General features: G+C 34.3%; 3 protein-coding genes across 3 annotated transcripts; 2 read left to right on the top strand and 1 right to left on the bottom strand.

The window, feature by feature from the left end:
- The first annotated feature begins 365 nt into the window (after positions 1-365).
- Positions 366-5,012, top strand: LOC141721188 (protein IQ-DOMAIN 32-like). The gene is made up of 6 exons (XM_074523966.1): positions 366-687; positions 1,579-1,911; positions 2,011-2,232; positions 2,802-2,882; positions 3,004-4,624; positions 4,716-5,012. The coding sequence occupies exons 1-6, from the start codon at positions 604-606 to the stop codon at positions 4,733-4,735; spliced, it is 2,361 nt and encodes a 786-aa protein (XP_074380067.1). The 5' UTR covers positions 366-603; the 3' UTR covers positions 4,736-5,012.
- Positions 5,013-6,254: 1,242 nt separating this feature from the next.
- On the top strand, positions 6,255-9,320 carry LOC141721187 (zinc finger CCCH domain-containing protein 6-like). The gene is made up of 4 exons (XM_074523965.1): positions 6,255-6,605; positions 7,342-7,545; positions 7,785-7,909; positions 8,005-9,320. The coding sequence occupies exons 1-4, from the start codon at positions 6,546-6,548 to the stop codon at positions 9,083-9,085; spliced, it is 1,470 nt and encodes a 489-aa protein (XP_074380066.1). The 5' UTR covers positions 6,255-6,545; the 3' UTR covers positions 9,086-9,320.
- Positions 9,321-10,334: 1,014 nt separating this feature from the next.
- LOC141721186 (uncharacterized) lies at positions 10,335-15,298 on the bottom strand. The gene is made up of 7 exons (XM_074523964.1): positions 14,835-15,298; positions 13,331-13,936; positions 12,488-12,672; positions 11,874-12,112; positions 11,588-11,787; positions 10,890-11,015; positions 10,335-10,799 (listed from the first exon to the last, which is right to left on the bottom strand). The coding sequence occupies exons 1-7, from the start codon at positions 14,985-14,987 to the stop codon at positions 10,701-10,703; spliced, it is 1,608 nt and encodes a 535-aa protein (XP_074380065.1). The 5' UTR covers positions 14,988-15,298; the 3' UTR covers positions 10,335-10,700.
- Positions 15,299-16,374: the final 1,076 nt, after the last annotated feature.

The following is a 16,374-nucleotide window of genomic DNA, read 5'->3' as shown; positions in this document are numbered from 1 at the left end:
ATGTCAAAAAATGCAATGTTATAAGAAAAATGTTCTATGCAATGTTATACATTTATAGTTTTTATCAGGTTATAAATTTATATAGCTAATATTAGAATTAAAATATATGTCCAATTTTTTAAAAATCACTGATAAATTTTGACCGTTCAATAAATCAATAATAAATTATATAATTTTTGAAAAATTATAAATATATCACAAAATGATGTCTCAAGCAAAATAATTAGAATTTTCGAATTGTATAACCAAGCTCGGATAGTCGGATCGATAGTTTTTTTTTATATAAAAAAAGGATGGTCAGACGTAAATAATGCGTATTAAATACTCAACGGTTACATAAATGATGCTAAATCCAAGCACGGATTTGAAACACAAGGATTAAGCTAGATTTAAGAAGTGTGTTTATGTCCGCCTCCACGTTACTCTTGCACTAGTATTCTCACACTCTAGTTATATTTGCTGCTGCTACAATTTCCAACCAACACATGTAATAATATTACTCCATCATGTTTGTGTAGTGGGTGAAACTGAGCTGTGTTAATCAACACTCATTTTGTTCTAGAGAGACAAACAAGAGAGAGAGAGAGAGAGAGAGAGAGAGAGATGGGAAGATCCACTGCATCTTGCTTCAAGATCATTGCTTGTGGAAAAGATTCTGTTGATAGAGATGACCTTCAACTTTCTCAGGTATTTTTTTATTTAATATCATATTTAAATTATTCTTGTGTATTGATCTCAATTTGTTTAAATTTAGTCTTGATCTCTTTTGTTTTTTATTTACTGGGCTCTTTTTAAATTGATAAATTAAGTTAATCTTATAGTTTGTGAGGTGATTTGATGATTCAAGTGATTGGAGATGCTTGATTTTAATGCATTTAGTTTACTCTTTATGTCAATGGCACTAATGGAAGGGGATATATTTGAGATTACGTGGTGATGATAATGGTAATTGCTCGTGTTTGTGTTTGAATTGGATGGCCTTCATAATTTTCTTGATTTAAACAATGCTCATGGCCTTGAATTGTTGTGTGGTCATGATCTTTGATTTTTAAATGTTAATTGATGATTGGAGATGCTGAATCTTAATGCAGTTAGTTTGCTTTTTAAGTCAATGGCATTAATAGAAGGGGTTGGATTTGAGATTACACGGTGATGCTAATTGTACATGCATGTGTGTCAGTCTGTGTGTTTGTTTGCCACTCCTATACTCCCAAAACAAACATTGTATATGGCCTTGAATTGTCATAAAGTCAAGATTGTTAGGGTTTGCTTGTGAGTTAAATCGGGGGATCGGAATTGAAAAACTGGATGACTAAGTTAAACTAAAACAAGTCGATCATACATTTCCTTCATATCTTTGATCTCCCAATTGTCAAGCCCATGAATAGTAATCAATGGTTGCAGGATTGCAATTATGTAGGGTTATTAAATATTAACTAGTGAATTATAGCATAATAGTGCATCTAGCTTCGGAATTACAAGCCACCGATGATAGTAAGTTGGTATGGTGTTTAAAACTAAGAATTATGTCATTGGCTGTTTCACACTCTGATATGTTTGGTTTTAAACTCATTACAGAACAAGCCTTCAACCGACAAACGTGGATGGAGTTTCGGGAAGAGATCTGCCAGGCATCGAGTGCTAAGCAACACTGTGATATCAGAAACACCTTCTTCTGTCAGCAAGGAGATCCCTGAATCAGCTAGTGCTGACTATCAGATCCCAGCTACAGCTGCTATTCCAGAAAAGTCATCTGACATGGAAAGGACTGACGAGATGCTGCGGCTATCAGCTTCTATTAACTCAAAATTTCCGGAGTCCATAGCTGTAGCAGAAGTCAACACCAAGCTTGATATCCAACCCGATGAATCTGTAGTTATTATCATACAGACTGCCGTTCGAAAATTCCTGGTAAAAATTTCTTGATCTTTCAAAATCGATGTAGCTATAAGTTCATCATGTCTCTGGAAGTCCGATATCACTTTTCTGTTTGTCAATGTACTTGATCAGGCTGAAAGGGAACTATCAAAGCAAAAGAATATAGTTAAGCTGCAAGCAGCTGTACGAGGACATTTGGTTCGAAGACATGCCGTGGGATCTTTACGTTGTGTGCAAGCTATTATCAAAATGCAAGTTCTAGTGCGTGCACGTCGTACTCGCCTCCCTTCTGTTGAATCAACTGATGAAGAGAACCTACATGCAGAGCTTGAGAAGAATAATAGTACACAAAAGGTACATGCTAGACAGCTGTATTGACTTTCGACAAAACTGTCACTTTCACTTGAGCTTCCCTGTTATATCTCATGCCCCGTCCATGTTTTTTAGGATTAGCTCTGTGGTAAATAGATGGAACTTTGAGTTGATATAGAATTTATTTAAAGTAGAATATCTGAATTTATTTAATTTGATTACTCTTTGAATAGATACTTAAAGATCTTCTGTATATGCTTTATAGCGATATATGCTGCTGTTACTTATTATAGATATACTTAACCTATCATCTGAGTCTGGAATTTCCTGCGGAATATTCGTTACCATTAATAGGGTTACGTTTTTAAAAACTGTTTTGTTGATTGATTGTTAATGAAATCCTTGATACAGACTCTCATTATTACAGGCGAAGAAGCTAACCATTTATGCACGTGTACATTTTAGAATTGCAACAGTGTGTTTCGGGATATTGAGCCCCTTCAGAATAAATATACCTTTATAAGAAATGCAAAGTGATCTATGTATTCTTCATAATTAAGGGTGACCTAATCACTACGATATTCATGTTATATCTTTGCACTGTGTTTCAGGAAGAAAGAAAATCGGGAGCCGAACCAGATCTAGCATATACGTCCATTGAAAAGCTACTTAGTAATAGGTTTGCTCGTCAGGTACATTTCTCACTTAATTTTCTGACATGTCTCAATAAATTTTGTCTAGTGATGCAACTGTTTATTTAAAACAACCCGCCAGTTATTGTTGAAACTAACATAAAATCAATTATGATTAAAGCTACTGGAATCATCTCCAAAGACCAAATCCATGAACATCAAGTGTGATCCTTCAAGACCCGATTCAGCTTGGAAATGGTTGGAAAGATGGGTGGCAGTTTCACCTTTGGGAACTGAGCAATCACCGACATCTGAACCAGTTACAGAACTAAAGGAGCAGGAGGTAATGAAGCATCCTGAAAAAGATGTGGAAACTAGATGTCCAGCTGAAGAGGGTGCTGAGTCGACAGATTTGAGGTTCCGTGGTACACAGGCAGCCGTGGCTTACTTGAACTCTGATGCTTCAGAAGCCACAGTTCCATCTGAAAGTGAGCAAAACTTGGTAAATCAAAAGTTTGAGCAGCCTCAGCCTGAATTCTTGGACTTGATAAAGTCGACTGAGAATTCACATCAACTTCTAGATGAAGACAAACCATCAAATTCAAGTCCTCAAATAGAGCTTGAGTCTCTTTCTAGCAAGCCTGATTTGGAGGAGCAACCTAAAAGATCAATGAAAAGGGTTGCTTCTGAAGAACCGGAGACTGAGGGACGGAAGTTTGTGTTCGGATCAAGGAAAGCTAGTAATGCTGCATTCATTGCAGTCCAGTCAAAATTTGAAGACCTAACTTCCGCATCCAATTCCTTAAAATCAGTTAACATGTCGAATCAAGAAAGTGAAGTTAAATCCTACGAGGATACGTTGTCCTTATCTGTAGATAATTCGTTTAAAAAGAGGGACACAAGCGTGGCTGATTGTGCTGTTTCCTCTGCTACAAAGGTTCTAGTTGGTGAGTCGGAATGTGGAACTGAACTTTCTATATCTTCGACTCTTGATTCACCAGATCAGTCTGACATTGGAGCTGTGGATGAGCACGAAGCCGATGTAGCAAAGGAAGCAATAGAGAATCCTAATAACACCACAAACATAGTATTTGAAGACAGAGTTGATGATCCCATCATCGTAGATACTGACCTACCCGTCCCCATCACAGTTCAGTTAGAGGAACAGAGCAATAATGAAGAAGTTGTCACTGCAGAATCCTTAAAACCTCAGGATAGGTTGGAGGAAAATTCATCCGATATGCAGATAAAATTGGAAAGTGGAGCAGCTGATCAAATGTATAAATCATCACCGGAAGCATCTCCGAGAACCCGTGCAACTGTCCTGGAGTCTCAAACTACACCTTCTAGCCAGGTATCTACAAAATCTAAAAAGTCCAGAAGTGAGAAATACGGATCGAGCCAAAAGCGGAAGTCATTATCTGTTGGTAAACGATCCCCATTACCCACTAACGATTCAGGTGTTAGAAGTAGTTTAGAACAATTACCTAAAGATCAAAAATCTGGAAAACGTCGGAATTCTTTTGGTTCAGCAAAAGCAGATCAGGTTGATCAGGAACCAAGAGATAGCAGCAGCAGTCTATCTGTCCCTAGTTACATGCAAGCAACGGAATCTGCAAGAGCAAAAGCTTATGCTAACGTCTCACCAAGGTCAAGTCCAGACGTGCAAGACAAGGAATCCTTCATCAAAAAGAGACATTCGCTGCCTGGAACAAATGGCAGGCAAGGTTCACCTCGTATACAGCGTTCGATGTCTCAGGCACAGCAGAGCACAAAAGTAAATGGAAGCAATTCTTCACAGGGTATTTTTTTTCACAACTTTCTTGCCATTTTCTTTTGTGTCATTCACGTAATTGTTAACACTTAATTTTGAACTTCTGTTTTTTTTTTCAGAAAGAAAGTGGCAGCGTTGAACTGAAGAAAAGAACAAGGGAGACGGCAAACTTAAAAATGGATAATGTACAAAACTGCGATGTGCATGGGCTCGTACTTGTACTAGTCTGTACCAGTCCTGAAGAGATTTAAAGACGGTTTTCTGCATCTTTTTTTTTGTTTTATTTCTGGAAATTGTGGATCGAAGTGTTCTTTATTTTTTCTTCTGAAAAGTTTAATTACAGTAATGGTGACTTTGTTCATGCTTGTCTGAGTTTATGTTTTGTTTTCTTTATTATTAAGCAGATTTTAAATCCACTTGTAACATATGTATTGGTTTGTTGTTCTATTTTCTTTTTGGAGGAAAATGTGGTTTTTTACTTCACATTTCATATTTTGCAGTTGATCTTTTGTTTTTCAAATGGTCAAGTCTTAACAGCAGAAGGTGAAACGTGTCTTGCAAAAATACCGTTCAAGCTATTGTCTAGTTGTCTCTACTCCGCAAAACATCACATGTTAAATAAACAATAGAAAAACGTAATATCAAATAAATTGTGAGCATGTCAAAATATATAATTTAAGTTGGCACGCATCCCCTCTAAATGACTAAAATATATTTGTGTACTAAATTTGTATATATTATATCTTCCTTTTTTGTTCTATCTTATTAATTTTTTGTTCTATCTTATTCATTTATTTATCAAGGATCATTTAGGCACTTGAAGAGGTACCAATAATGGAAGATAAAAGTTGCTACATTTGTTATGGAAGTATGATAAAATAAAAAACTACTATTTTTAGTAAGTTGTCAAAACACCCTTTAATATTCTTAGTATAAAAAGAATATTTAAGGACTTTAGGTTAAATAATTCAGAAGAACTATTATTATGGTTTTGTGAACCGGTAAATTGAAACCGAATTTATCGCAGGTCATGCTTATAGAAATCGGTTGATTCAAAAATATTTGTCTGATTTGATCGATTCACAATAAATTATTTATTTTTTTTAAATTTTTTCAATAAAATTTAACCGAATAATTTCGATTTTCGAAACATGTTAGCACGTATCAGCTAACAAAAGTCTGTATATTTTCTTTACCAACAAAAAACAAACTAAAGTCGGTGTAAAATAGAATGGTATTTTATGTAGCGGTTGTGTATCTATACTATACTATAATAATATTATAATAATCGGAATGGGGTATAATTTGGTATGTCTTTTTTTATTGGTTTGGTTATTCCTTTTATGACTTTCAGATCTTTTTAATCAAGTGATCTAAGTTCGAACCCCCGTCAATAACAAATATTTATATTATTATATATACACTACAAAAACTCCTAGGTTCGAATCCCGACAACAACAAATATTTATATTCATGTTCGAATCCCGGCAACAACAGATATTTATATTATTATTTATAAATATAATAATAAGATAATAATCCAATTTTTTTTATTATAATTTTAAATAATATAAAAGTATTAATGAAGACCCGTGCGATTGTAAAGCTAGTATAAATAGGTATTAGAAACCTTTAGGTTCTGTAGTCATCGTCTAGTCGCAAAACAATCGAGAACAACACCCACGCGAAACCCCCAAAAGTAAAAACCCCAGACCAGCGCAACCCGATCTAGGGTTTCTACGCATTGCTCGCTTCCTCATCTTTTTTCTCTGTTAGTTTCATACATATTTACAAGCAATATCAATATCTGTTCTGTTGAAAACTACATAAATCATTCAAAAATTGAATTTAATTAGGGTTTCTAATTCTAAAACTCTGCAACGACAACAAGATTGATAATATACTTTATTTTTTTACAATCGAATTGAATTTGTAGTAGTGTTGTTAATATGCGAAGATTTCGGAACTCGAAAAGTGTTTCCTGGCCTTCAGATGTTAATCTCTGTCAGGTAAATACATGCCTTAATGTCACTCATTACATCTTTATTTATTTTAGTAGAGATTAGAAGAGAAAGAGAAAGCTTGATTAATGATGCAATGTTACTACATTTGTTCTGTTTAGCTATAACTTTCGACAAGCTTGAATGTTTGTAGCTTCCTGTTATTCTTATCAGTAAGAATTAAAATTAAGAAGAGAACTTGTTATCCGCTAGAATTAAAATTAAGAAAAAAACTTGGGGAATGAATAAGGAAATAAAATGTGTATGTAGAATTTGTTTGATCAAGTTTAACTATGTATTTTTTTTGGATTTCGCTTGGAAGAAAATGATGTTGGATTTTGATTTAATGCCTTATTGTTGTTGATTCATCGAAATTGAAGTTAAACAAAGATATAATCCGTTAATCTGGTGAAAAGAATGACCTAATTGTTCAAATGCGGTGTGAATACTGATTATTCGGTAAGATGCTTAAAAATACAGAAATTCAGGAGCTGACCTTATATTATGTACTATTGGATTCACAATTATGCTTTCGGGATTATCAAATTTAAGTTTCATTATCTTAAGTTGAACTTAAAATGAACACAATTAGATAGCCCTAATTTATAAGAGAATTGATGTGAATTGCTTCTTTGTAGAAGTTGAGCAATTTTCTAGAAGTTATACAAAAGGAGGCTGTATAAAAAACTTGTACATTTAGTCTATGGCATATGTTTCAAATAATCTAATAACTTGCATTATATAGGTGAAATTGTTTTTATCAGAAGAGTCTCCTTCACTAATCGGATCGAGTGCTCAAGATCAACTACAGGCAAAGACATGGGCCAATTCTAAAGGAGCTGAATCTGTGGATAAATTGCCACCGGGTTTTGATGGAACAAATCCGGCATATGCTTTCCATAATAAATTTTCTAAAATTCCCATCATCAAGTGGCAATGCCCTCCTAAAGTAAGTGTTCTGCGGACTCTCTCATCTCTCTTTTGTTTCTATTTATACCCATTTTACATTGTTGTAAAATTTGAAAGAAATGCAGAATGATTTAAACTGTATATACACTGGTTGCGTTTAATGTAAATCTCAATGTACTATGCATGACTGCCAGGACTTGAACTCAATTTTGCTGTGTTGGTAGAATATCTAGTAGTAGACTTAATACTTACTAATACTATTTTCTTTTTGGATTACAGTTTGTATTTGATCATGTGTGGCAAGTGGTTGCCGGTGAAGAAAGCAAAGAAGTTGACTGTCAAAATCAGCGGGTGATGAGAGTGCTTGAAGCAGTTTATCCTCGCCTATCTGCTATTCCCCCCAAGTACTGTTTTCCTTTACTTTTGCCAGTCTCCACTTTAGTGAATTTTGGTTTATTGTTGGCTAATTATATTATGCATATATTGTTAATTTGTGCAGCCCTTCTTTGCCGACGAGGCAAGAGGATTCCCATGACAGCAATTTAAACACTCCTTTAGTTCCGATTACTCCTATCGAGGAAGAGGAAGGTGATGCAGTAGCTGATGCATCATTCAGTAGCATTTCAGTAAACACTGCTCCAACATGTTCACAGTCCCAGCTCTCTGCTCCAGGAGTCCATGGTCTTGTGTCTAGTTCAATGAACAAACCAAATCCTTCTGCCAATTTCATTCTACCATCTGAAACAGCCCTTGGCGTTGAGCCTGACATAGTAGCTGCTGCATATACTGCTTTGACTGCACTGATGGCAGACAATATCGACCCTGATCTGCTTATTAGTATACTCAGGGATCCAAACATAATGAAGAAGCAAGGTTCTATCCAGGCAGCAAGCACCAATTTTCATAACATGCCAAATTCTAGGTCAGGTAGTATTAGTTTACCTGCTCCATCAGAAGTGCACTTTAACAGAACAGAAACTGATGCATCTTCATTGGTAATTTCCCCTTGCCAACCTCTGCACTATTCTGTTGGTAGGCCAGGACTTCTTTTAGATCCCCATAACGTGCCAAAGCCTAGGTCAGAAGGCATTAGTTTACCTGCTCCATCAGAAGTGCACATCAACAGAACACAAACAATCGGGTCTTCATTGTTAAGTTTCCCTTGCCAACCATTGCAGTCTTCTGTTGGCAGACCAGGATGTGTTGAAAATATCCGCTCACCTCCTTCAGAGCCTGCTTTAGCAGCTCAGCCTCTAGGGGCACCTGTTAAAGATCTTAACTATTATAAAAGCTTGATTCAACAGCATGGCAGTGAAAGACAGCAGAACCAAACACCGTTAAACTTTAACATTGTATTAAGACAAAGCCAGAAAGCCACAAGTCATTCAACATCCAGGGATCTGAAACCGAAATCGATAATGAAGCCTTGTATGTTCTTTAACAGTTCAAAAGGATGTAGGTATGGAGCAGCCTGTGCATATCAGCATGATGTACTGTCACAGAAGCATAGGGTTGATAGCATGCCAGATTTTCAAAGTGCCAAGAGAATGAAAGTGGACAAAAAGATAACGGGTAAATAATTTTGCTTATGGAATCAATAATAGAATTTCTTAATAGGGTTTCTTAACTGAATCCCATCATTTTGTTAGTCCAACTATTTGGTTGGTTTTTCTTCAAAAAATGGAACTACGCTTTAAAAAGTAAATTGCAATTTGACAATCCTTTTTTATAATGGGACGAAAAGTATTTCTATTATGTCAGCTATTTCATCCTCAGCCTCTAATAAATTGTATATCAAAATTTGCCCCTTCTATGGTGGAATGAGTCTATGGACATAACAACTTCTAAACCATGTAAAACTGATACGATTTACCCCCTTTGTTTTTTTATATATCAGTTTGACTTTTGTGCACATGTTTCTAACTACATTAACCATATAGTTAAAATAATAATTTTTAAAAATTTCTTTTAACTATGTGGTCAAAAGACTTAAAAATGTGTGCACAAAAGTTAAACTTCATATATAAGAAAATAGAGGGAGTAATAAAATTGGAATGTCAAAGTTTTCTACTCCATCTCATATTATATGTCATGTTTTGATTTTTATGTAGTCAAATTGACTAGATTTTGATTAATAATTAATAAAAATTTATGTATCATTTTAAAAAATTGAAAAATAGATTTTAAAGAGAATTAAATATATTTTCTAATGACATAAGTTCTCAAATATGTTTAATAATAAAATTAAATGTAATTTACTGTCAAAATATGATAAAGTTGATTATAGAGTAATATGAGACGGAGGGAGTAACATTGAGCCTCAGAGCTGTCGTGGTCTTGAAAATTGAGTTTTAACTTTTAATTAATATACTAGGTCGTGTTTATATGGTATAAACAGAACTAATATTATTCAAGGAAATTTGAATTAGGTCTTTGTAAAGATTTATTCTAAGACAGAATTTGAATGTATTTCTTATCATGTACATTTTCGTCAACAATGGAGTAATATAAATATGAACATATATGCAAATGAATATTTATTCCTCCATTTTACTGTCCTTTCATTAACAACCAAAAGCAATAGTTAATTTTAGCATTCACTATTGAAATTGCAGAATGTCTCGATAAATATCACCAACCTCATTATTATGTTTTAATGCCATGTCATTCACATGCGTTTTTTAAACATTTTTTTGGCAATCAATTACCTCTTTCATAATTTCGATTTCTTATTTTAAAGAAAACAACTCATAATTTTCACATTCAGATTTCCTTTCTCCCAACTTTTATATCCATTGAAGAGTTTCAAAATGAAATAAGAACGCAAAGTAACCGATGCTCAAGCAAGATATTATCATGTAGGCCTCAAGTTTGCCACCGTCTAGTCATCTGGAACTTCATACAAAATTACTAATACTCATCATCTATTCATCGTAGTATCATAAAACTGCGGTATCATCTGTATATTCCATTCCTTTGTTGCTAATATTCTCCAAAAAGGTATACCAATACTTTGAATCACTTTAAGTAGGCATTATCTACAGACTCAAATAGTAAGTTCTTATAATGATCCAACTTATATTATATAAAACTGAGGCCAATTCACATTAGCCACACCAACTCGATAAAGAATAGGGGTTACACAACTGGTTACCGTGAGGACAATATTTAGCATAGGTGAACAATAAACCTTTGTTAACGTTCTTCCCTTTGGACGGTATTAGGATTGCTCATCATGTCCATCATCATTTTTTCAGGCGAGTCTTCCCAGTTACTAAATGTTTTCAGGTCAATCTGCAAGGGAGGACAAAGTTTTGTAACTTATTACCAAACATATTTAATATGTAATATGTTGTATAAACTGTTCAGATGGGTACTGATCACCTTTCTCCTTTGCTCAGTAAAAAGGTCTTCTCTCTTTTGATTTGCATTTTGAACTTCCTTTGCTGATCTCCCCCCTAATCCCCAAACTTCTACGTCTAAAACTGATGCTTTAAGTGGTAAATACCCCTGCAACAAGGCGGTTGACATTTAATTTTCACTAGCAATTCACATATAACATATTGTTGCAAATGTGAATTTATAGTTATATTCAAGTTGAAACCACCCACGTTAATTACAGTAGAGGGTATGACTTTAATGGAGAATTTGTGAAAGTCATTTTAAGAGAACAAGCAGACCTTCACACGATCCTCCACACACCATCAAGCATTTCATGTTTTCAAAGTTAACAACACGTGGATTTTATGTAATATTATGACCTCACAGGATGAAAACTAAAATGGTAAAAATTTATTTATCAAGTCATATCTATTTACATTCCAGCATGCTACAAGTGAAATTGTTATTTTCCCTTCAGGAGAAATTTCAGTTTCTTTGGGATAAACATTGGTGGGGGGAAGTTGATTGCAGAAACATAATAGTCTGTTTTTAACTTTTTCATTAATGAACAGTTTTATTACAAAGATATATTTAGAGCATACTTCTTTTAGAAGATCTAATGTAGATAGCCAAAAAGAAAAGAAAAGAAGAGATATTCGCCACATTTTATGATAACGGATGCTCAAAATGATACACTTTACCTGGCCGGGACAAAGGGATCCTGGTTGGTAAGTCTTGTCATGAGCATGATGGTTTAAGGTTACTCTTGCAAAATCTTCATCCAAAAATATTCTGTTATTTCCAATGGTTCCTCCAAAACCAATTCCAACAGGCTTTGGATGAGGTTCATATAATCTACCAGTAGGATGTAAGTGGCTATAGATGAAATTCTTCTCTTTTCCTGAAGTAAAATAGACAATATGGATATTAACTGCGGCTAATCAACAACTAAAAGTTAGAGCAGGACTTCCCCTTGCCATTACTCACCAGAAGATGAGAATGTATGAAATACAGGACTTAAAGCATATACGCTACAAGAGCTTCCATAAAATGTATCCTTATTTTCAAATCCCTGATCAGTAAGTGCACCAATGATCCATTCTTTAGCATCTTTACCACCCTCGTGAGCATCATCAGAACTAGCAGCAATCAGCATGAGCAAGGGACCTTTATATCCCTCAACATTTGCCCAGAACCTGTTCATACCTCTACCATGAAGACCTGACCTACATGTTTTTAAATGGATGCAAATATGAGATATTATAGCAATATAATTAGCTTATAAATGTTAGAATGCAATTAGCCAGCATCTTGGGGTCCGTTCACAACTTCTAATTTCCTGTACTGAATGGAATGGAGACAAGAAGCGTACAGGAGTTGCTTGTGAAAATAATTAGAGCTGGGGGAAAGAATCATTATTGAACACAAATCACTGAAATGCCAAAGGTTTCACATAATAGCATCAAACAAGATGACACATAAGAAGGTATGTGTTAGCTCAAAATCTTTCTTGTTACTTTTAGAAAGTGCCACATTCGCTCATGAAGTAGCAAGTAGAAACTGAATTTTTAAGACTAAATTATAAGGAGAAGCGTGCAAACCTATAAAGTAAATTTTCATCTGTTTCATAGGCATTATTAGGAAAGCATGTCTTTACAATTTCCTCGTGTAAAATACTTCTTAGGTTAAGGGATACTGCCCAGGCCCTTCCTGGGGTCAGGAGGCAAGTGGTACATTTAGTTGAGGAAATGTCACCAACAGACGGGCCAGATTTCTCCAAATTGTCCTGGAAATCACCAAATTTTAACATTAGTAAATGCAATATTCCATGCTGCAAAATCTTTACTATTTACTAACATAGAATAACTGAAAACTCCCAAAAGCGCTAAGGTGTTAAGTATTTCAACAAGGAAAACTTCCTGAGATGGTCACCATTAGTCTTTCCATACAGGCAATATCTATTCAATCAAAAAATGATATCTGTTTAACCTCTAATCCCTAGGAAGTAAAATTATTTTGGATTACCCAACCTAAATGACTTCACAATCAAAGAGCAATAACAGCCTGACCTTTGACACAGTGATCCCATAAGTAGACTCTTAATTTTCTTTCATAAGCAGCAATTCTAACTAATTATTGATTGTATTCATGGTTATGAGGCAAGGAGACCAGGGCATCTGAACACCAAGAGGAAACACCTTGTTTTGAAAGCACATGTTCACAACGAAACCAGAAACATATAAAATTTCCTCAAATTGCCTTCACTTTGTTATAAAATGATACAAATCATAATAAATGCTTAGTTTAGTAGCCTAGCTAGTAGATATATTATGACAACCAGCAAAATATACCTTCTGTGTGTCTTTGAAGTATACAAGGTCCTCTCTTGTTAAATTGCATACATACATAATTTAACTAACTTGAATAAAGGAACAATACAGTACCTCTTGAGAGACAGCTTTACGTAATTTTGCGTGTACAAATTGCCCAAAGGAATCTGCTAGGAATGGCACTGTCCTTAATGCCCACATATGTATCTTTCCTGCAGGAAGTTCTATATTCAACTCCGATAAATTAAAATTCTTAATGTCACTACTTGTATCACTGCATGACTCAACAGCCGATAGAACTATATGACTAAGATCAGGGAGTATGTGATTAGCTTTCTGTTTGGAATTATTCGTATTTCTGTGATGCCATGACATCAGCCAGCAAACCCAAAGAAGCATTAACAACTCAGAAGCCAATAACGATCCCGTCATTTTACAATCAGTATCATCAAATTCAAATTTTAGTTTCAGAGACAGGCCCGCCTTTTCAGCAGCCATACCAAACACCCTACATAGGTTATTGAGAGAATTTGATGCACTTGTTCTTCCACAACATTTTGTGTATCCTCTTAAGAATTCAATCCAGTTGATGCCTCCTTTCTCAGCCAGGAAAAAAAGGTCAACGATAGATGAGCCTACATGGTTTAGCAACTCAGCGAATCCAATAGGAGATTCTATTGCTTCACATTCAACCTTCTCAAAATCTATGCCAAAGCTTTGCTGAAAATTAATATGCTAACCATAAGGATAAAACATAGACGTTTTTAAGTCATAATAGCTTCATAATAACTAACATAATTGAAACACTTCCTGGTAAGTAATACCCAATAAACTGTTATAATATGTGACATCCACATAATTATACGACTCCAGGAGCCAATTGTTCGCAGTGGTATCTAATCGAACATGGATCGTACTAGCCTCTTTGACATTATTTCAAATTCAAAAAACAACAGTGGCACTAAAACTTGTAGTGGAAATATCTCCTAAAAATACACCGCAAGTTCTAAACTAGTTTGTTCCAATTTATATTACTTCCTTCATCCATATTAATAGAATTGTTCAAATGTCATATCTAGTTCTCCTCCGCCCCAACATGTTGTTAACAGTTTCCTTTTGGAATGTATCATCCAATTATTAACATTTCCTGAAATAACATAGTATTTTTTAGTAGGTCCACTTAATAATTGGGTGAGACGGAGCGAGAACATATCAGTTTAAGAACTAGGATGTTGTACTGCGTTCACAAAAATATAAACTCCGATTTCACAAACCTAACATATATTGTGATAAATGCCACCGCAGCAGATAGGCTAGTTAAAAAAAATATTAAACAAAATTCTCAACAGAATAATAAAACTTAAAAGGCGCAAATCATATTAGGGATAGGAGCGATAGAATACAAATACAATGAACAAAAAATTAGACCGAAAGTGAGCGATATAAATACTAGCACTCTTTAAAAAGAGCAACACGTGTTAAAGTTGTGCAAAACTAACTACAATTGTTCACCGATCCTAAATAGAAATATTACCGAATAGTAAATACATACACACAGCGAGAGGAAAATATAAAGTTTGGGGAAGTTAAATTATAATACAGTTCAAGGTAATCTAACCTGGAGAGAAGAAGGAGAAATGGAATGAGTTTGAGGATGGGAGAGATTTGAAAAAACGTGTTGAAGGAGAGAGAGACCACCAGTTGACGCAGCTAAGCTCTCCGCCTCTCGCTGCTCCGACGTGGCCTGCTCCGTCGATGATGTTGCTCCCATTTTCTTTGCAATTTGTTGATGATAGATATTTACCCTTTTTTTCTCTTTTGTTTTACCAAGATAGTATACTTTTTAAATCTATATCTATACTATTATGCGGAGTCATAAACTCTGTATTTATCATCTAATCATTTCATGTGCTAAATCAGCAACAACAAAAAGTTGCTACCGACTTACTTTCTTTTGAATCAATTAATTATTTTGTGAAATAATTTTTTCAACATATAATACATGAAAACAACAATCACGATTAGGAAAAGAAACGCCCATGAGTTGCGAGGGTACCTCAAGTGATAAAACTGTCCCCTTTCGTTCCCAAAATTATGGGTTCCATTCTCATCAATTATAATTTGGATGGTTCGATCGTAAGGGATAAGTACAATTTGGACGGTTTGATCGTCAGGGATAAGTACGCAATTTATTTACTGTTGTCTGTAGAAAAAATAAGGCAACTAGTAACCCATACCATAAAGTCATTAACCCGAAACCCCTCCAAAACAGCGCATTATCATTTAAGCATGTATAAATTTATTCCTAATAAATATAAGTTTAAAATAACATCAAAATTAAAAAATTGTTAAATATAGTATATTTTATTTTTGTTTAGATATTTTTTATAATAAAATTTGAGTAAAAATAATCTGAAATATAAATTTAATTTTAAATTTAGAATAAATGACATTCATGCAAAAAAATTTAACAACTAAAATGATAAAAGCTAATTGTAATAAATAAGTAACATAATTGCAGACAATATTTTTTCTAATAACATATATAAAACGTTCCGTACAACGCACGGGTATAAAGTTAAGATTGATTATTTATTTATGTTGAAGAGATCTCCAGAGTAGTTCTTAAACTATAATAAAAAAGGGAAATACTAGGACAACTATTGGGAACACATTCTGACATTTGAAGATACATAGGACAACTCATTAAAAAAAATGTAAAAGAAACACACGATGTGGCCCATATATTTGCCTTAATCACTCGCAGGGCCTGATGGGAGTAAAACAACCTTTCGAGAGCGTCAAGGGGCGGAAAAGAAATATTCTTATTTCGCTCTTCCTTTATTTTTCAATTACTATTCCAAGGGTGAAAATTTTCTTTTATGTAATGTTAAAGTTAATAAGAATTTGAAGACATATTAAATAAAGCCTTATATTCTTTTAAATATATTAAAATAGATATTTTCAATACAATGTAATTTAGATCAAAATATAAGAAATTCGTTACTATGGTGATTTGTCGATCCTCAATACGCAATTAGTTTATTAAAAAAGATTTGTTGAACTATAATTACATAACATCACTCCACTGAATCAAATCAAATCAAACATAATCAATATATACAACAAAATTCAGGCTGGGGAGGGTATGATACACA

Source organism: Apium graveolens, chromosome 4 (assembly GCF_009905375.1).
Source record: "Apium graveolens cultivar Ventura chromosome 4, ASM990537v1, whole genome shotgun sequence".
Classification (NCBI taxonomy): Eukaryota; Viridiplantae; Streptophyta; class Magnoliopsida; order Apiales; family Apiaceae; genus Apium; species Apium graveolens.
Note: the sequence above shows the minus strand (reverse complement) of the source record. Positions and strands in the feature narration are given on the sequence as shown.